This window comes from Daldinia decipiens, assembly GCF_022478715.1.
Source record: "Daldinia decipiens strain CBS 113046 unplaced genomic scaffold F4813scaffold_1, whole genome shotgun sequence".
Taxonomy (NCBI): domain Eukaryota; kingdom Fungi; phylum Ascomycota; class Sordariomycetes; order Xylariales; family Hypoxylaceae; genus Daldinia; species Daldinia decipiens.
In genome coordinates, this window is record NW_026054544.1 from 1,006,603 (window position 1) to 1,025,565 (window position 18,963).

Consider the following 18,963-nt stretch of genomic DNA (forward strand, 5'->3'; position numbering starts at 1 on the left):
CATCCGGCGGCACCCTATCCGCATATGTATCGTGTTCACTAAGACGCTACCTGACAAGGATGTTGCACTGGTAGAGGATATATTATATTTACTAACTATCGTTATAGAACCTTGTACTTAGTCCAGCTGGACTAGGTTATTTCGACGTTATTTCTAACCTTAGCTTCAATTCGCATCTCGCTATCTCAAGAGAGCTTCGAGAACTAAACTAAACAATTCTCCGGCAAGGGTGTCTTTCCAGTAAATCAGCCTCCAAATTCAGAGTTGAGTTACAATGATTCCCAATCCAGTCTAGATTTACAGCCTTAAGCCACTAAATTCTTACTGACAGGGAGCGGAAGCTCGCTACCACGGAACGGCCGATCTCTGGGTTCGCACGGTTTCTAACCTTGTCGTGGGTAAGTCGACGACGGAATACACCCCTCAAATCCCATTGGAAGTTAATAGCAGGTGTTCTTTTTAGGAACGACATGAATATCGGGAATGGAATAATAGCTTCCTTTCTCGTCGCCTCTACTTTCTCTTGGGTCTTTCTTAAGGGAATAGCTTGGTTTTTATACGGGTCTCTTATATCGATGGTTATCCAATCAGGATGCGGCTCTAACGTCTTTACCGACAAGAGCTGCTTGCATATTTAACTCTCTAACCTTTACAGTCTATTTCTATACCATACTGAGTAATAGCTGTTTAAGCAACGCAATAGCGATGCGAATAACTAGCATGATGGGCAGCGACGTCAGCATCAGCCCGCATTGTGTGGGTGAGGTAAGGTCGGATCACGCCCTATATGGCTCAAGTTGCAAGTTGAGTCTGACTGGCTACTTACTTTAATTATACCCTAGTCTAAAGCGCTGCTATTGGAGAGCCTTATGATAGAACATAGCTTTCAACAAGAATTGGTATGCGTTGATAGCTTCATGGCTGGACGATAGTCACGAGTAGGGTGTTTCTCTAGGACCTCCCATGACTTTCGTCACTAACTGTGGACAATGACCGGCGCAATCTCACGGTCTTATCACTATACCAATTCTTGGCTTTCTCAATATAGTTTCCTAATATCATACTGTGAAGAGGGCCTGTGCCTATGATTAGACTATTCCAGATTACGATCCGGGCTCAACCTCGTTTGCTAACATGGAATCACCCTTTCGGGTGACTTTAGTGGCTTCAATTGGTTAACTCTTTAGTTGGTAAGTCGTGCTTTATGTTTATACTACCGAGAGAGGCTCTCCAAGTGTTCGACTCGAGGATATAAACATCGACAACCTCCCCCGGTTAAAAGAGCACAAGTCAAACTCGTCCCTCATAAGAAACTCCGCCAAAGACTCAGAGAAACATCTAACTCCGAAGCCATCGAGTTCTAGAACTTTTAGTTAGGAGAAGCAAAATACTCAAGACATCCCACCAAAGGCGAAGACCAAACACGTCGGTTTGAGACCAATTCCATCACAAACAATACTCAAGGACACTAGAACACAGTGTAGAGTTATTCGCAATGTCTTCATCACGATCAAATGGAAGTGGTCAGAGAGGTTCCCGCGGTAACAAGGGAAGACAAGTGCGTGACGGTTTTTGCTTCGTAAATTCCTCCTACTACTCAACACCAGCCATCCTTGATACTCTACTTATGACCCTTCAAGCTTATAGCCAACCTGATCGTGTATCTTAGCTAACCTAGACCATAATAGTCATCCCACCAGCAGCTCATCGAGTCGCTACGCACTCACCGAGTCAACACACTCACTGAACTCTGCCGGATTGAACGAGTTGCCGCTAGCTGCGAAAACGAGGAAGACGCGCAAGCCTTCCAGGCCCCGATGACCTCCGCATGGGACTACTATGTGAACAGCAACCAGTTCCTGACGGAGCTAAGAGGCCTGACGCGCAACTATCCCATCTCGGGAGACCTGGTTGATCAAGCGCACCACCTCGTCCGGAACGATCCGAATTCAAACCGTAGCTGGAACCTGGCATGGCTGTGCCTGGTGAAGATCCGCGACGAGTAAGTCTACTCCCAGGAACACTCTCAGAAACACCCTTCTTTCTTCTTTTACCACATGTCTTCGGATCCCGCGATAATTGCTCACCTCGTCCGAACAGGGGCTTAATCCCAGCGTACGCGCAAGCAGACGCCTGGCGCAGAGAGATGTGGGGAGGCCGCGATCCCACGCAGGAAGAAGCAGACCAGCTGGCGCAGTGCTTCGAGTACGAATGGACCCAGGCGGTTGAGAATATGCTGCGGCACTGGCCTGCCGCGCCGACATGGTACTAAGTTCAACAGCCTTTCTTCCTTCCTTCCTTCCTTCCTTCCTACCCGTTTCTCCTTTTCGGTCTGTCGTTTGATATCACCCCCCGGGCTTCTGGTTGGCAAGGCGCTAGGAAAACCGCACCTCTTTCTTCTACGGTGCTGGATCGTCATGTGCCGCGAGGGGCATTTCTCATTGGAAAATGGTGTTTTAGATTTGCGCGCATTTACAAGGGGGTTTTGTTTGCATGGCAAGGTATTCCTTCGTTTTGGGGATTTGCATTGGTGGCGCTTCATGTTTTTTCTCCTGCATGAGAAATGGCTATTTCTTTCTCTTCCTTCGTTTATCTTATTGTTTTATGATTCTAGTTATATACTTTCTCCTAGTTTTGCTTACCGAAGTATCCATTCGTATCTCTCTCTACTAGATCTCTATCTTCTTGTTTATCTACCATGAGTCGGTTTAGGAGTAGAATCTTCTTGCAGCTAACAGTAATAACAGACTCGAAAGCACATATCCGTACCACTGGTTGGATTTAAAATGTATTGTGGGAGGAAGAAATCTGGTATTGATATAAGATGGTATTTGTTGTGCTGTGGGATATATGCGTCGGTGAAATTGAGAAGTTAACATGGCATTGAAATATTCGGCTATTCTAATGAGGTAGTCTAACAACAAGGGACTTTGATATAAGTTTCATTTAGCTTCTATTATAAATCCCAGGCGCTCGTGAAATAAACATATCAGTAAAATATTAATGAATACCTGCATCTAAATAGGGTTACTATCTAGTCTGCCACCTATTGAACGTAGTTAAGTGATAATACGGTATACAACAAGGCAGCATAGATAAGTCTGGTTTAGATAGGGAATTCTAGAAGATAATACAATAACAATCGCTGCCAGGAGGCCTCTTCGTTGCTGTCAGCTAGTTAGCATAGCGTCATGTGCTATAGACAATACTATCAGCGTTAGGGTTGCAGTATCGTTGGGAAACGTGGCAACGTCTTTCCCGCATCTTTTGATGCCCCAGAGTTTGAGGAAAGTTTAGATATGGCTGAACCAGTGAGATTATGGACGCTGTTCCCATAGCGACATGCGCATGTTTGTACGTGCGTTGAACTTCAACCTTCCTTGCCGTTGTCATAGCGTTAGGTATGACTACCATTTAAGAAGATACTTCAATCTCCGTTCTATGGTTACCTTTATTATTCGTAGACATCTGTCTGCGACCTATCGGTAGTTTTTGTCACTTACCTGGTTACGAATAAATCGCTATTTTGCCTCATCCATCAAGTCTCTATTGAGCTCGCAGAAATCACCCCCATACGCAACATCGCCGACTCGATTCACAGAATGGAGCAACCCGGGAAGAAACTAAACACTTACAACTTGGACGACGTACATATGGTCAGCGACTTCATGACATGTCCTATTCTTTCAAATACCCCTAGGGTATATTGCAGCTTTCGGGCTATACCATTACGCCACCTCGGGATTCGATTTCGCGAACTTTCCGAGTATGGCCTCATCAGCCACGAGAGCCCGGACAAGCTAGTGATCATGATCTATCATCAACGCCCAGAGCTGTTGCTCGCCGTTGTCAGACATGCATGGGTGAACAAGTACATGGAGATGGGAGCTCCATGCATCATGCATTTCGGTCCGTTGACCCAGTACCAAAGCGTCGTATTGACCTTCGAGCGAGACGGGACGGGAACTGGCGACACCAAGCAAGCGAATTCGAAAACGGAGTCGCAAGAGCCGCTACAGCCCCAGCCACAGTCATACGCATATTCGAACTCGACTACTTCTTCAGAAGTAACCACTTCGCCAGCGAACATAATCCCAAGGAGACCAAGCCTACTCCACCCTATTCCTGAAGGCCAACAGTTGAATTTGTCGAATATGCGCCTGATGGCTGACTTCGACTTCCTAGGTGAGTTGCAGGCCCAATTCACGAAGCATGCGGCGCGATTCCCCGAAGCCTATAGAAAAGCTTCTCGAAGCTACTCGGGCCCTAGGCCATATCAACCTCAGCCAGGCGCCCTACCATTGGTCTATCAAAATCTCCCCGACGGCCGAAGCGTCCGAGTCCCTTTCCCATACCAGAGCTCTTCAAGCCGTCCAGGCAATCGACGCCATTAGAATCTTGATATGAAGGATACCGAGCTGGGTCAGAAAACCGAAGCAGTCCGCACGATCCTACTTTTAAATCATCAAGCAACAGTAGAAGACAGGGGCATTCGTCAGCTATTAAGAGCACAAAGTTAAGAGACAAAGGATACGTGAGCAAGAGATATGAGATCTATGGATCCAGTTAGAAAATTATTTCTGGCAAAATGTTGGTGGAGTTGTAGTTGATCAGGGTATTCAAGGTATTATTAAGAAGGTGTTGATTGGTGGTTGATTAAGACGCGGTTGCACACAGGTAAAATGTATGTAGGTAGGTAAATATGAAAAAATCGGATATCAAATACTCGGATATCAAATACAGTTGTCAACAGTTGTGTTCCTCCAGTAGCAGCTGTAGTGACGCGGTCTTCTAGAAGTTCACCTACAGCGGAACAGATCGGCAGTGCCCCGCCCCCGCCCCCACCTCAGCTATTGCCCACCTCACCAGCGGGTTGAACCGGCTCAAGTTGATACCTTGTACTTAATGCTAGGTTAGGTACATTCATGAGGTACATGTAGGTAACCGCGACGGGGACATGCATTAGGTTACATGTATTTACCTCCATGTAAATTCCGAGAATCAACTTCATCCTGACCAATACAAGCACGAAATACGAACCGAGCCCATAATCACATCCTACAATAATAGCGCCACACTTCGAGCTTCTCAAGTCTAGCCAGCTAACCCCTCAGCCGTTCAAGAACAAACATATTTCTTCAGTTTACGTCATCACGTAACCTTTTCCAATGCATACAGATCAGCCCATCCACCACGGCTCCTTGGAGCACCTCTTACCGCCTAGCTGGAAGTCTCAGATTACCGCCTGGCTAGCCGAGGACACGCCGTCGTATGATTATGCCGGCTTCGTCGTCGGCGAGCATCCTCGAAGTGCTACTCTCTGGGCCAAAAGTGCCGGTATCGTTGCCGGCATCCCCTTCTTCACTGAGGTCTTTAAGCAGTGTGGATGTGAGGTAGAATGGCATGCCAAGGAAGGAGGCTATATCGACCGCCCTAAGGACGGCTCAGGCAAGACTAAAGTCGCCACTGTAACAGGCCCCGCGCGTGGTTTGCTACTAGGTGAGAGGGTCGGACTGAACTTGCTAGCACGATGCTCCGGAATCGCCACCGTCAGCCGCGATATGCTACTCACATTGCGCAGCGCGGGATACGAGGGTATTTTAGCGGGCACGCGCAAGACGACGCCGGGATTCCGGCTAGTTGAGAAGTACGGCATGCTGGTCGGCGGGGCTGATACACATCGCATGGACCTAAGCTCCATGATTATGCTAAAGGACAACCACGTGTGGAGCCGCGGCAGTATTACCGATGCCGTGAAGGCTGCTAAAATGGTTGGCGGATTTGCGCTCAAAGTCGAAGTTGAAGTTCAAAACGAGGACGAGGCTAATGAGGCTATCGCTGCTGGCGCCGACGTCGTTATGCTAGACAACTTTACGGGAGATGGTGTCAAGATTGCAGCTAGAAGTCTAAGGGAGAAGTGGAAGGGAAAACGCGAGTTCTTGATAGAGGTTTCCGGTGGTTTGCGCGAGGACAACGTGTTTAACTATGCGCATAATGGTGAGTCCTGTTTATTCACACCACTTACTCCTTGCTAATAATAGTATATTAGAGGTCGATATTATCTCCACGAGCGCCATCCACCAAGGCACGCCGCATGTAGACTTCTCTCTGAAGATCAACCAGGACGAGATTACTCGCAGCTCGTGATTTTGGGTGGAATTTCTATCCCGACCTATTAAATGCCGTAGACGTAAGGTCAGTATTACGAGCGTATGCGGCAGGGGTTGCCTATCTACAGTTAGTGCTCGAGATGGTTTAGACTGGCCTTATATAAACATCGATTATATACTATACTCTCTCACGCTGTGAAACCCCCTTGGCAATTCAATCTAGATGAAGACACTCCTTGATTGGGCTCACTTTACTCGGCCAGTCTCACATCGGTACATATGCTAGTAGCCTTCTTTCAATTTATGTAGCAGATCCGGGAGAGTTGCCTTGAGATGTTTGAGAGTGGTAATAATATAACGCACATTTGGTACTGCTGAGAACCAAATTCCATGCTAATTTAGGTACGGAATAATTAAGTGAACCTTTCAACTTGAAATCACGCCCATAGATTCCTAATTCCAATTTTATTAATTATACGTTATTTACGCAACAATCGTACCCGCACCGTACCTCCCTGCTGGCTAATGCTCAGGACGCCATACCATCGGCCACACAGTAACTCCTTCGCCATCCTTTTTCACCAAACCATCAGGGCCAACTTGCCCCTTTCCAAGATTAACTTCGGTGACGACCTCGAAGCCGTGCTTGGCATAAACGTCACGAGAGACTGCTGTTGTAGCCTCGATCCAGACCGGGCGTCCGTCACTTCGGGCTTTGTCTTTCATGTACACAAGTAGCGCGCTTGCAAGCCCTTCTCGACGACGGTCCATTGCCGTAGCTATGATGAAGATGTACCAATGTGCTTTCTGTTCGGCAGGTGTAAGGGCCTTCGCCATTGCGGCTTTATTTTCGCCGGGGTAGTCTAAAATGATTCGCTGGAAGGCGTGAGATTCATGTACTTTTCACGATAAGACACTTTGTAGGTCGACTAGAAATGAGAGGACGCGTACCTTACAAGCAGCAGGTCCAATAGTGAAAAGTCGGGGTATCAGGCCGGCTCGGAGCACGGTCCAGAAGTTATCATTCGTCTTTCCGGGCGGCATGAGAATAGCACAAGACCCGAAGTTGTCCGCCTCGAGTAGCATGCCATCGTTGATAGCGCTGGCAAAGAAGAAGCTGTGAAAGAGCTTCGGTAGTATCCGCTTTTGCTCGGCTAGGGAGAAGTTTTGAAGCTCGAATCTGAATATGGGGTCGAACTCGAAAGCTGGGCCCATCACATCAACAACCCTACCGACACGTTCTGGGGATTAATTAGTAACGCTGCAAAGGTTAGGTAGTCTTATTTAATGGTTTAGTCGAACCTTCGCCTCCTGAAGTAACCTGGAATTTCTGGGAAGACATAGTGCCCGGCGCGATCAATTGAAAAATATAACTATTCAGCTAATAACCGAGTGAACTCTACGACTTGTAATATCTCAGTAACATCCCCTTGGGAGGTAGTAATTATTGAAGCCAATGTGTTTGGAGCTTGGTTGCAGATAAATGAAACGCAATAATGACAACCCCCTTTTTGGCCTGATTGACTTGATTGGTCTTTATATTTAAACGGTACATCGTAGTTAGTGCCAAGGTCATAAGTACCTAAGATAAATAAGTTTTAGTAGGGCTTTGTTTTTTAATCAAATGACCACTTCGTATATTGTTCGATATTTAGATAGGAAACTTGAGTCCCGTCAAGCTGTACGAAGATGTGAGGGAGGACGATCGGCTCTATCACACAGTACTCCCTTACAGATTCAAGATTGAATGATTGACCAATAGAAACATTGACTAAATATATACTTAGGTATTTATGGAGGTGCGAAAAACCTGCCGCCCTTGACTGCAACGTTAGGTAGGCTGCCTGTAAAAACTGGTAGGCTTGGCCAACTCCCCTTGTCTAGACCCCAAATGTGACTGTTATGCAGTGCTTCCCTAGATTATGAGCATTGGGTGCTTCGCCGTAGAGTAGCGGCGGATTGCTGCGCTGCGCCAACCCAAAGAGATGATTATGGGCGGATAACAATGCGGTTGGGCTGTTGCTTGATTTTGGCCTACAGACTATAGGGACACTTCAAGTGTTTGTTGGTAATCATACACCTACTAACATGCATGGCGATTCTAGAGGCTTTATTATTTTTGCCTGCTTCTCTTAAGTCCTGCCATCTACCTGACATTTGCATTATAAATTAACCCTTCTTCACATTCTCCGATGAACACTTTGTTATGTCTTCCACAGACTAAGTGCCGTCCATGGAGCAGCTTCTCAACGGGCCCGCGTTGGATCCACCAGATGTAGCCTCGTTTTGGTGGGGTCCATCGTTGCTACTATCGCTGTCATGATACGCTTATGGTCTTTCTGCGGGATATTAGTACGTCGTTTACAAGCACTCGATATTCCCCGGGGTAAATGTTTTGTCACGGAGCTAGCCTTGATAACTATGACGAGGCTCAAACCAAAAGGTATCATATATTAAAGATTATATTCTGGGGAAGCCAGAACACGAATATTAATAACTAGCACAAACGGAACTCGTTGGATGGTATGACTGTTACTTCAAACCTAGGCATGTTTATCAGTTTGCTTCATCCCCGAGGTGCCGAACTTTCGGCCCCATGTCCTCACCTTTCGATCCATATCATCCCTGACGAACACCATCACAATACCTAAAACCCATGCCAGAAACCAGTCACCCAACACTCTCCAGAAACCTCCTCTTACGCAACCTCCCAGCATACTACGCTTTACTAGCCCTGTTAACAAGTCAGTTGTAACAAGTTCCTGCCCACTCTCAAGTCCCTCGATGCTCTTCGCAGCGACGACCTCTGGAGTTTGGCCTTCGTCCCCTTCTTCAAGCATCTTGGTCAGGTCAGACTTGATGCGATTTTCAGCCTCGTATGCCTCTGAGTATATAGTAGCGGGGAATACGGTGTGGAGCCGGACAGGCGGTTCGTTTGGGTAGGCTGCGGCGTATAGGTTCATCTCTTGAGACAAGCTGTCGGAAAGAGCTCGTACTGCGGCCTTGGACGGGCTATACGGCGTGTAACCGGCGAAACTGTAGAATGCTACGAAAGAAGCGGTAAATATGAGGTGGCGTGCGGGCGGTGGGTTTTTTGTTCGAACATCGTCGACGGCCTTTCGCGATGTCTTCAGCCAGCATGTCAGGATTGCATGTGCCATATACAGGCTCGTGAAGTAGTTGCTATCCATCTGAGTCTGAAATTCGGATAGGGGCGTGTCAATGAATAACGTTGGGTACGAGCTGCCTGCGCAACACCACACGATGTCTGGAGGTTTGCCCGAGTTCCACGATAGTACCTGATCGATGACGCGTACAGATTCGGATGGATTGATCAAGTTGGCGCTGATCTGGAGAAAGCGCTGTGTTTGAGGGTTTATAGCTCCTTGCTGTAGCAAAGTCAGACCCAAACCATGCGAGTATTGGAATTAGGAGAATGTACTTGTATGTATTCGAGACTTTGAAGTAGCTTTTCCTGGTCGCGAGCAACAATCACGACGTTGGCCCCCTTTTCAGCGAGCTGACGTCCAGCCGCAAGCCCCATACCTCGCGAGCCACCGGTGATAATCACAGTCTTTCAGGTTTGTCAATTCAATTCAATTCACCGTACTTGAGCTGACTCGATTGCGTACCTTGCCCTCCACGGGAAACTGGTTTTTTGACAATATTGACCCCATGTCGGTAGCTGGGCTTTCCTATGTATCCTCTAAGTCAGTGCTAGTCTTAAAGCTACTTCCCGCAAGGCGATGAAAATACTTCTGCGACGGGTGGACTTACATATCACGTTAGGTCGTCTAGAACGAAAATACGGGATAAACTTGCCCCGAACAAGGGAAGCGAATGCCCAGACAATAGACGGCGTATATATATCTAGGTCGAGTGAGAGAATAGAAAAGCTTTGCCTTTCTCATCCCGTAAGAAATGTCTATATTGCTGCGTCGGGTTCCGCCCCTTTCGCCCCCTGCTTCCTTGTTCTTTAGCGCTGCCCGCCTCTGAGACATTACATTAATATCCCTATGAAGTGATATCCGGCGAGCTAGGTACATACTATGAGGTATGTAGGTAGGTAGGTAGGTGGTATTCCAGGCCTGCTGCAACCTACCAGTAGCCTACCTCATGGACCCCGAAAACAGGGGGGCGATCCGGTCCGAGCCCGCCTTTCCTACTTGAGATATATTATATCGTCTGTTGTGCGACCACACACCAATCATCATTCGCTATATTTTGCCGAATCTACGCTTGCCTACCTAGGTATATATTAATATATATTAATACCAACATTCTTACATCAAGGATTTATTTGTACTACCAACACGATATCGTCACAAATCGCACATCATAGCCCTACACCATGTTAGAACCATTCCCCCGAGAAGGATTATGGCACGATGAAGCCAACTTCTACGGCGGTAAGAGACAGAACGTATGAATATTTATTAGAGAGCATTCACAGTTATCAATATGCCAGTAGAACCCCCGTGGGTAAGAAAGCGACTTCTCAGAATAGTTCTCTGATATGTTTCAATTGAAATGAGCAACGAAGATGTGACAACAGACGTCGGAGCTATAGTGGTAGTTCTAGCTGCTATAGCGGTCGGGTTACGCTTCTACTCGCGGCACTATACAAAAGCTGGCTTCAAATGGGATGACTGGCTTATACTAGTGGCACTGGTAGCTACGATCCTGACCGATGTGTTGGTGCTGTACGGTTTGTTTCCCTTTTGATATTCGTAGGGTCTTGAACGAGATCCAAGTCTTCTATTGACTTACGAGTAACCTCTCTTAGCGACCAGCGTGAATCCGGATGGCGCCGAGGTGGCGTCTAACACAGACCCCAGCTACCAGTACACACCCGCAGATGTCCAGTTCACCAAACTGAGCTACATCGGGACAGTGCTCTACTTTACCATCACTTCTGCGACCAAAGTATCTATTCTACTGATGTATAACCGGTTATTTTCTGTCGACGCTTCGTTTCATCGTCAAGCCATCATCGTTGCCGTGGCTGTAGTAGGCTTCTGGATCGGATGCACTGTGGCCGATCTGCTCGATTGCATTCCGATCGAATGGACGTGGTTGAATGCGCTTGATGATCCACGGTACTGCTTCAATTATAACATATTTTGGCTTGCCAGTGGAATCGTGGAGGCTTGTCTAGATATCGTGATTATCATCATGCCTGTTAGGGTAGTGATAGGGTTAAATCTGAATAAAGGCAAGAAATTTGCTGTTGCGGGCGTGTTCTTGCTAGGCGTCTTGTAAGTGTTTTTTACAATGTCCATTCATAATTGCTCGCCTTGGACTGATTGTGACTACAACCAAAAGCGTCATTTTCTCAGGAATCGTTAAAGTTATCCTGAGTTATGTACCTGGGAGCCGTGAGCCGTCGTTTGGTAGGACAGAAGTATGGACGACAGTTCACTGCTGCACAGGTATAGTCTGTGCATGTCTTCCAATATGCTGGCCTCTGTTTACCCGGGCTGTGAAACTCAGCCCGAGTAGTTGGCCTGGCGTTTCTTCAATTCGGAAGCATTGGTACAGCTTCAGCGGCTGGTCATCGGTGGAAAGGAGGAGTGTGCAAAGAAACACTTCACCACAGCTCGGTCAAGACACAGATAATAGTGTGAGAGGATATGAGCTACCGATATACATCCCTGATACTGGGGGGGTTGCGGTATCTGAGGGAAGTCATGAGCAGCAATACATCCACAACGAACACTCCCTTGCGCCTTATAACCCAGAACCATATATACCAAAACCGACATATTGGATGCATGAAGGAATAAGACCTCGCTAGCTGATATTTGTTTGCTATCAAATCAAGGGAGTTGAACAGCCTCCCTTGGTATAACCTCGGGGTACCTAAATAAAGAAGGTTGGTACAGGTACATAGCACAATGTAAATCTATTTTCCGAAGTTCAAGTTCAAATATGGCTACCTCTACAAGAACGAGCGGGCGGGAGACGCATCTTCTCGTGTCAATCAATTCAACGGTTGGATTTCCTTGGAACGGGGAACGGTTCTACTCCTCCTCTCTACTTTGCTATTAATCGCATCTCTGGAAGAGACTGGTGTAGGATTTCCCTGGAAGTCAGCTTTTGTTATTACACTCTTGACTATCTCCTGACTTGGTTGGATCGCATTCCTCTTGTGGGAGTGCCATATTACTATACGTGAAGGTATTCAAGAGCCGTTATTCCCATGGCGGTTTGTTTGTAGTCGTGTATGGATTGGTATGTTACTGTGAGTAATGTACATACGTTTCTTTTTCTCATCTTGAAACCAAAGCTCACATTTTGTAGAGGCGCTATTATCTTTTTCGGTGCACCATTCTTTTGTATCATCTTACAGCATCTTCAATGACTCTAGATTGTCAACACACTCTCTCCAATCCAGGCTGAGGTTCTGTTCATTCTTTTCACTCTGACCTCATCATTGGGTTCCGTAATCGCCTCTACTATAGTGAAATGTCAGAGATACCCCTTGATGGATGTCATACGCAGAGTGAATGTTACGAGGAGCAGCAAAGCTGCTATGTAGTAACCATGTAGTAGTATGAATCTATCAATTTATTAACGCTTGACCTTCCTTCCTTATATCTAATTCATACTAGTTTCACTTGTCCTCTGACATAAAGTATAACTTCGTAGAAGCGTGATACGCTTATTTGGTGCAACTTGGACCTTTACTTAAAAATTGCTTAGTCGTTTGTAAAAAGAAAAAAATGTTTCTTTTCACAATCGATAGGCTCCTGTAATTCTGACAAGACAATTACATCGAAGTATGCCTGTCAAGAGGGTCAAGAGGTGGAATTAAAAAGCATGGAAACAACTTCGTTGTTCCACAAGGAACTGTAATCCTAACTACTAGGGTCTGCGTCTATACATACTGAACATGTCCTTGATCTAGATGTCTCACCTGGAATCCTGACAATGCCACCGTTAACCTTTCTGTCACCAAGGCCCTATATTACTAGAGATAGACATACCTCCCATGATGTCAAATACAGCCACAGTAGCCCTAAAGTGCTCCTATGCACTTTCGTATCTCGATAAGCCATGAGCGAGTCGACCCCACGATCAGACCAGGTCTTACGTACCATATATCTATCTATGGTAAGTACCTAGGTAAACACATAAATACTAATGTATTATAACGAAGTGTATCAACGGTCCTAGACAACTCTTTCCCATAATAAATGAACTCTTGGGTGAAATATCAAGTTGGGTCCATCATGAGTGGAGGAAATAACATCGTAAACTTGAAATTCACCCTCCCGATGTCTGCCATAGGTAGCCTTTCTACTTCCAGCTCCAAGGTCACCGAGATTACCCGGGGCCTTGTCGAAATCGAAGTGCCACAACGTTTTTGAGATCGTCACACTCGCTTCTAAATAGGCCATTGCCTTTCCTGCGCATATGCGAGATCCTGCCGAGAATGGAATAAATGCATCGTGCATTATTTTCAACTTTCCCTCGAATCCCTCAGAGAGCCATCGTTCCGGCTTGTAGACGAAAGGCTCGGGGAAGTACTTTTCGTTGTGGAGGATAGAGTAAACGTTCACTCCAACAATGGTTCCGCGAGGTATGACATGGCCGTTTACGACGAACGGCACATCATCCGTGTCGAGTTGTTCCCGCCAAGGGGTGCCTGGGGCCGCCGGTGACATACGCAGGGCTTCGTCGATGCAAGCCCGTAAGTACTGGCAGTTGGCTAACTTTTGACCGCTGCGAATTTCATCACTGGAATTGAACGAAGTTCGAATCTCATGGGCTAGCTTGTTATAACAGTGCGAATTGCGAGATAGGTAAAAGAGGAGGGCCGCGATGAGAGAAGAAGTTGTGTCGCCACCTAAACGGTAAACAAATCGATTAGCTATTAGGTTATGTTAAAGATAAAGATCATAAGGGGCAACTAACCCGCCGCAAATATGAATATGGCCTCTGCCCACAACTCGCTTGTTTGAATATTCTCTGGCCCTCCTGTGTTTATTTGATCTGCGACCATTGAATATAGGTCTAACTTGGCATCTTTGTTCTCAGCCATGCGAGATCCAATTAGCTTCTTCACTACAGCTCTGTATGGTTCCCTCTTTTCGCGTATATTTCCAACGAATTGTAGGGCTTCGGTTATCCGGAGTTGTGTCAAGAGGGGACACTGTAGCTTCATGTTCTGGAAATAGTTCCCAGCCACAATACCCTCTGAAACGAATCGGTATTCATCTTTCTCTTGTGTCCGCAAGGGGAATCCAAATGATAAAAGGCAGACAATATCCAGTGTCAAGTACCTTAACATGGGCGACATGTTGATGGGCTTGGAACCAGCGGAGGGTTGAGATAACTGCTGGATAAAAATATCGATTTGCTGGAGAATAATAGGCTCGAACAATCGCATACCTCGCTCATTGAGAGCCTGGCCGATCAACCGACGCTTTACACGATGTTGCCGCTTATCAATTACAGTAAAGACGCTGTGTACATTGGGAGCTTGCATGATGTTCAGGTATAGACTAGCTTTGGAAGCCCTTTCATTGTGATAAATATCTTGAGAAGACATTAACAATCTTTCATCAGAAACTCAGCATCATATTAAAATACATACCTTGCAAAGCCTCGATGGTGTTGAACACCAACCTATTCGGGCCATGCCTTATGACAGGACCTTTAGTACAGCTGCGTAAGTTTGAAGTTTACTTCATTCGTTAACCTCGGATGTGTTATAGCTCTGACTTACCATATGATTGATGATTTCGCCAGATGGCGATATGTTCACCCATCAATACCGCATAGTAAAGGTTGTATAAATCAGACAACTTGGCGGAAATGGGCCCGGGGTAAGCGCTCAGGGGATGTAGTGTCAGCCGGTAATTGACGAAAAGAACAACCTATTATGCGTTAGTGACGGCGAGACGATATATATCAGAGTTTAGTCTGCTTTGGGAAGTCTGTACACATAGAGCAAAACTGTAGCAGATATAGGTGAGAACAAGTATGGCATTATCTTAAAGGCATCTTGACAAGAGACAGCGATGGGTGCCGCTGCTATAGAAGCAGAATATGGGAACAAATGTGAAACAACCATCGAAAATTGAAAGAGCAGGCAATGCCAAAAGGTCAACTGTGGTCATGTCCTAAGCTACATAGGTTAAGTGCCTACATAATTCGTATCCTGCCTGCTTATATTGTGTGACACCTTTCACATATTCTTAAGATACCTAGGTAAATATTGCACACCCGTTGCCAATCCTCTTTTCAAACATAATAAGGCGCAGCATAAGGGCTGTTTATCAAGTTATTGCCACGTCAAATATCAAATGCAGCAGGATATAACATATGAATGATCCTCAAGTTCCTCCACTAAGACTCTTGCCAAGATTCAAGTCTTTTACGAAAAAGTACCTAACGTCGACCGATCAACCCCTCTCGTCACATGAAGTTTGATAAATTAAGAACCAACAATGCTGCATGTTGGTAACTTTTTATTCTTCGTTAGTTACACTAGATAAAGTAACTGTTTCGGGATTAAGGTATTACTTGCCGTATTCAGGTATAAGGCTGCGTTACCGGGGAAAGTTACATTATTGTTACGGTTTTTTCAAGAGTTGTAAGACTATATGATAAATGGGCAGAGTTAGTTGGGGATCTTATATAACTACGCGTTTGAAAACATGATCCCCTGCTTTCGGAGCAGTCGCAAGTTTACCCCAGCGGATCCTAGTATCTTTTCCAGTGTTGAAGTCACACCAGGTCCGGGAAGCGGCCCGCTTACGCTGCACATGTCGTACGGCAATAATGTCCGACCATTCTCTCAATGTCTTGGACCTTTGTCAGGTTCGGGCCGCAACTAATTACAACATTCTCAACAAATATCTCTCAATTCCTCAACTGTAACTGATGAATGGTTTCTGTGAGTTGTATCCACTACCATTGCTTAACCTAGCGTAGCTAAGTCCTAGTCGCAAATATAGTATGCCTACCATCGAAGCCATTCTCCTTCTTGGTTGTCACTATCAGAAGTGCGGTTTAAGTCATCCCCTGTTGGAGGACATATGGGGTGTATAGGCTATGCCCATTATAACTAGGTAGTGATGAGAGACTAACAAAACATATATACTTGTGTACTACTTAAGTCTTAATTTAGTAACCTCTGATCTATCGAAAGGCTTGAATTATGCGTAGATGTCGGCAACTTCTCTTACCGGTCCTTAGTAGAGGACATACCGTTCGCCGATGAAAAAAAAACCGGTGGTAAATGCCTGTAAGCCCAAGGGAGGCGTCAAGATTGTCCAGAGCCCGTGGGGTGACGCGGTTTTGATCAAGATGACCGGCGAGCTCCCATCCCCCTAGAACCCGCGGCTCTCAGGAAGCAAGAAACAGACAAACTTGACCAAGAGAAATTTTACCAGAGAAACGGCACACAGAACTCGCTAACTCGTTACAGCAACTTCTGCTTATGTGTAAGTATTTCTACCCCATAAAGTTAACATTCTCTAGCTAACATCCCATCCACGATTCCCTAGTACGCTTGCCCCCTTCTACTACACCGATGATGAAAGCGAGAATGCGCTAAGCATGCTAGCAGCCATCGACACCATAGCGATCCTCAAGTCTACCGTTTCTCTAGTGCGGCACTAAATAGCACATACTTGTACCGGACGGAGTAGGAGTAGAGAAAGGATGATCGGGCAAATACAATATTTAGTCTAAATCATTTTGACAATTCCACAGTTTGGATTCTCCTGAGAACTCTCATGGTCAGCTTTGCCTCTTAAAAATAAGTGAAATTGACAGGTATATAGCTAAAGTTGTATTTAAACTAATACTGAGTACCTAAACCTAGGTACCCAAGGTAGGTAGGTAATGTGAGCAGTCGTTTTAGTAGAAGCTCATGCTTATATCTTGCCGTACTACTCCATTTCAGGCATCTATAACATCTAGGGTTAGTTAATTCTCAGCTTCGTCTACTTCTTGACGGTAGTGTTTCTCCCCAGAAGACCATTTTGATTACACAAGTTATTTTTTTCTTCTATTAGACCAAGGGTTTTTAGCAACTCGCATAACCATTCCCAATCACTTGATCAAGCGATAAGATACTCGAACTTGGACTTTAAAAAATATGCTCGCACCCGTTCAGGTAACGAAACGGCCTGTGGGAGCTGCCTTCATAGCTGGGTGACGGCTATCCGTATTAGAGGCTATGAAGCCTGAGAAAATCCCCCGCGTCACTGGTTTAGGCCGAAGAGACCTTACCCCAAGGCACCGGTTTTGCGGTAATGTTTCGCTTCTTTCAGGAAATAACTTGTCTCCGCAAACCGTTCACAAATTCCCTGTCTCCGTATTTTCCAGACTTCTCCCGCGCTTTGTCGTCAGCTTCTCGTTCTTGGCGCTCTTTTTCTGCGAGCGCTGCTAAGCGCTTCTCCCGGTCTTGATCGAGTTCAGATGCAGCCTCTTGCATAGCTGCGAGCTTGCGAGCTCGCTCTTCTGCGGCTGACTCTGCGGAGTTGTCGGTACCGGTGACCTTACTATGGCGATTATTGCTTGGCCCATCTTTGTGTGGCCGTCGATCGCGGTAATCACGGCGGTCACCATCATTCCGATCGTTCGAATATCGTCGCCGTTCTCGCGGCCGTTCCCCAGAATATTCCTGGCGTTGACGATATCCATCGTCCTTGGTATCACTACGACGCGGGCTTCTTGATCGGTCTCTGCGCAATCTATCATTATCTCGGTGTTCACCCCTGGATTCTGATTCCCTCCGCTTAGGTCGCTCAGTATAACGTTCTGTTTCTTTGCTTAAACTGTGACGATCTTTACTTTCGGACCTATCTCTCGAATTGGCCCGGCGACGCCTATGTCGTCGTTCCCTTGATTCATCTCTTTCCCTCGAGTCGGATCGATGATGTCGACGGTGGCGATGTTCTCTGGAATGCGATCTATGCCTATGCCGTCTCGAGTGTCTCTCTTCCTTCTTTTGCGATGAATTCTTCTCATCTATTTGTCCCATGGATGCGAGTAGTTGTCTTCTCTTAATGGGATCGTTCATCATGGCTTCATATGCCGCCTGCTCTTGCTTCTTAATGGCCAAAAGAGGATCTTCTCGAATTTTTAACGCGGTATCTCTTTCTGTATTCGCATTCTGTAGGGCCATGAAACTCTCTGGGCCCGCAGTCTTCTTGAGATTTTCGTGATCGGACCCCTTAGTTAGAATGTTATCGATGCGTCGCTTTCCAAGTAGGTAGCCCTCGAGCTCTTCAGATGTACCATTTTGGCCATCGCTAGGGCCCTGGTACATCCAATCTACGCGATCAACAACTTTACGGCCTCCAGAAATAGCAAGTTGCTTTTGGAGTTCTTCTTTGGCGCGTTCTTCCTTAATCTCTTGGATGCGAGCTTCGGTCTTCTTGCGCTCTTCTAAGGCCTTTTGCTCCTCCTCGTAAACACGTCGTTGATTTCGGAGGAGGGCGGGATGGTAAGATTTTTTTAGTTGCAACGACATATTGGCGACTTAGGCGATCCAAACGTTAGGAAGGGCGATATGATATTGAGGATTGATGATGGGAAGTTGAGGTGGATGATTTATTGTTTGTCCGGTCGCAAATATGGATCTTTCATAGGTACCTGGGTACGGATCCGTAGTTGCCACCTAAAATGCCCAGCCACGCCTATGGACATGTACTATGTACATACAGAGACATGGGTGGTACGTAGGTACATACCTATATTCAATTGGCAGCAGGGGCAGCAGTGGTCACTGGTAGTACATACCTCCTAGGTGGAAGTAACCCCACAAAGCCAGGCAACCCCACGTCGTAGATTCCCGTAGTCATTTTGAGCTCTGATAAGATAAAGGTAC

General features: G+C 46.2%; 9 protein-coding genes across 9 annotated transcripts; 5 read left to right on the forward strand and 4 right to left on the reverse strand.

Moving 5' to 3' along the window:
• The first annotated feature begins 1,067 nt into the window (after nt 1–1,067).
• Nucleotides 1,068–2,383, forward strand: F4813DRAFT_11894 (uncharacterized protein). Its single transcript, XM_049238581.1, has 3 exons — nt 1,068–1,558; nt 1,689–2,002; nt 2,101–2,383. The coding sequence occupies exons 1-3, from the start codon at nt 1,496–1,498 to the stop codon at nt 2,270–2,272; spliced, it is 549 nt and encodes a 182-aa protein (XP_049104787.1). The 5' UTR covers nt 1,068–1,495; the 3' UTR covers nt 2,273–2,383.
• A 590-nt stretch (nt 2,384–2,973) lies between these two features.
• F4813DRAFT_342074 (uncharacterized protein) lies at nt 2,974–4,714 on the forward strand. Its single transcript, XM_049241359.1, has one exon. The coding sequence runs from the start codon at nt 3,603–3,605 to the stop codon at nt 4,392–4,394; it is 792 nt and encodes a 263-aa protein (XP_049104788.1). The 5' UTR covers nt 2,974–3,602; the 3' UTR covers nt 4,395–4,714.
• Nucleotides 4,715–4,905: 191 nt separating this feature from the next.
• Nucleotides 4,906–6,417, forward strand: F4813DRAFT_342075 (putative nicotinate-nucleotide pyrophosphorylase). Its single transcript, XM_049241360.1, has 2 exons — nt 4,906–5,997; nt 6,050–6,417. The coding sequence occupies exons 1-2, from the start codon at nt 5,169–5,171 to the stop codon at nt 6,145–6,147; spliced, it is 927 nt and encodes a 308-aa protein (XP_049104789.1). The 5' UTR covers nt 4,906–5,168; the 3' UTR covers nt 6,148–6,417.
• Nucleotides 6,418–7,843, reverse strand: F4813DRAFT_342077 (uncharacterized protein). The gene is made up of 3 exons (XM_049241361.1): nt 7,413–7,843; nt 7,062–7,351; nt 6,418–6,986 (listed from the first exon to the last, which is right to left on the reverse strand). The coding sequence occupies exons 1-3, from the start codon at nt 7,450–7,452 to the stop codon at nt 6,633–6,635; spliced, it is 684 nt and encodes a 227-aa protein (XP_049104790.1). The 5' UTR covers nt 7,453–7,843; the 3' UTR covers nt 6,418–6,632.
• Nucleotides 7,844–8,256: 413 nt separating this feature from the next.
• F4813DRAFT_394937 (NAD(P)-binding protein) lies at nt 8,257–9,787 on the reverse strand (the record flags this gene model as incomplete). Its single annotated transcript, XM_049247636.1, has 3 exons — nt 8,257–9,499; nt 9,553–9,684; nt 9,743–9,787. 3 exons carry the CDS (start codon nt 9,785–9,787, stop codon nt 8,654–8,656), a joined length of 1,023 nt encoding a protein of 340 aa, XP_049104791.1. The 3' UTR covers nt 8,257–8,653.
• Nucleotides 9,788–10,461: 674 nt separating this feature from the next.
• Nucleotides 10,462–11,961, forward strand: F4813DRAFT_378296 (uncharacterized protein; the record flags this gene model as incomplete). The annotated part of the gene is made up of 5 exons (XM_049245324.1): nt 10,462–10,519; nt 10,666–10,818; nt 10,897–11,368; nt 11,436–11,784; nt 11,935–11,961. The coding sequence occupies 5 exons, from the start codon at nt 10,462–10,464 to the stop codon at nt 11,959–11,961; spliced, it is 1,059 nt and encodes a 352-aa protein (XP_049104792.1).
• Nucleotides 11,962–13,144: 1,183 nt separating this feature from the next.
• F4813DRAFT_12242 (cytochrome P450) lies at nt 13,145–15,264 on the reverse strand. The gene is made up of 5 exons (XM_049238610.1): nt 15,062–15,264; nt 14,845–14,995; nt 14,713–14,772; nt 14,031–14,654; nt 13,145–13,962 (listed from the first exon to the last, which is right to left on the reverse strand). Exons 2-5 carry the CDS (start codon nt 14,885–14,887, stop codon nt 13,286–13,288), a joined length of 1,404 nt encoding a protein of 467 aa, XP_049104793.1. The 5' UTR covers nt 14,888–14,995; nt 15,062–15,264; the 3' UTR covers nt 13,145–13,285.
• A 514-nt stretch (nt 15,265–15,778) lies between these two features.
• Nucleotides 15,779–16,745, forward strand: F4813DRAFT_384409 (uncharacterized protein; the record flags this gene model as incomplete). Its single annotated transcript, XM_049246086.1, has 3 exons — nt 15,779–15,941; nt 16,552–16,567; nt 16,631–16,745. 3 exons carry the CDS (start codon nt 15,779–15,781, stop codon nt 16,743–16,745), a joined length of 294 nt encoding a protein of 97 aa, XP_049104794.1.
• On the reverse strand, nt 16,703–18,765 carry F4813DRAFT_12254 (Pre-mRNA splicing factor-domain-containing protein). Its single transcript, XM_049238611.1, has one exon. It carries the CDS (start codon nt 18,604–18,606, stop codon nt 17,398–17,400), a length of 1,209 nt encoding a protein of 402 aa, XP_049104795.1. The 5' UTR covers nt 18,607–18,765; the 3' UTR covers nt 16,703–17,397.
• Nucleotides 18,766–18,963: the final 198 nt, after the last annotated feature.

Coding starts and splice junctions, on each gene's coding strand:
- F4813DRAFT_11894 (XM_049238581.1), top strand. CDS start 1,496: ATGTCTTCATCACGATCAAATGGAAGTGGTCAGAGAGGTTCCCGCGGT. Junction 1,559..1,688: donor GCGGTAACAAGGGAAGACAA/GTGCGTGACGGT, acceptor AGACCATAATAG/TCATCCCACCAGCAGCTCAT. Junction 2,003..2,100: donor CTGGTGAAGATCCGCGACGA/GTAAGTCTACTC, acceptor TCGTCCGAACAG/GGGCTTAATCCCAGCGTACG.
- F4813DRAFT_342074 (XM_049241359.1), top strand. CDS start 3,603: ATGGAGCAACCCGGGAAGAAACTAAACACTTACAACTTGGACGACGTA.
- F4813DRAFT_12242 (XM_049238610.1), bottom strand. CDS start 14,887: ATGGGTGAACATATCGCCATCTGGCGAAATCATCAATCATATG. Junction 14,655..14,712: donor CACCATCGAGGCTTTGCAAG/GTATGTATTTTA, acceptor TGTCTTCTCAAG/ATATTTATCACAATGAAAGG. Junction 13,963..14,030: donor CATATTCATATTTGCGGCGG/GTTAGTTGCCCC, acceptor TTTACCGTTTAG/GTGGCGACACAACTTCTTCT.
- F4813DRAFT_342075 (XM_049241360.1), top strand. CDS start 5,169: ATGCATACAGATCAGCCCATCCACCACGGCTCCTTGGAGCACCTCTTA. Junction 5,998..6,049: donor GTTTAACTATGCGCATAATG/GTGAGTCCTGTT, acceptor ATAGTATATTAG/AGGTCGATATTATCTCCACG.
- F4813DRAFT_12254 (XM_049238611.1), bottom strand. CDS start 18,606: ATGTCGTTGCAACTAAAAAAATCTTACCATCCCGCCCTCCTCCGAAAT.
- F4813DRAFT_342077 (XM_049241361.1), bottom strand. CDS start 7,452: ATGTCTTCCCAGAAATTCCAGGTTACTTCAGGAGGCGAAG. Junction 7,352..7,412: donor GGTTACTTCAGGAGGCGAAG/GTTCGACTAAAC, acceptor ATTAATCCCCAG/AACGTGTCGGTAGGGTTGTT. Junction 6,987..7,061: donor TTGGACCTGCTGCTTGTAAG/GTACGCGTCCTC, acceptor CACGCCTTCCAG/CGAATCATTTTAGACTACCC.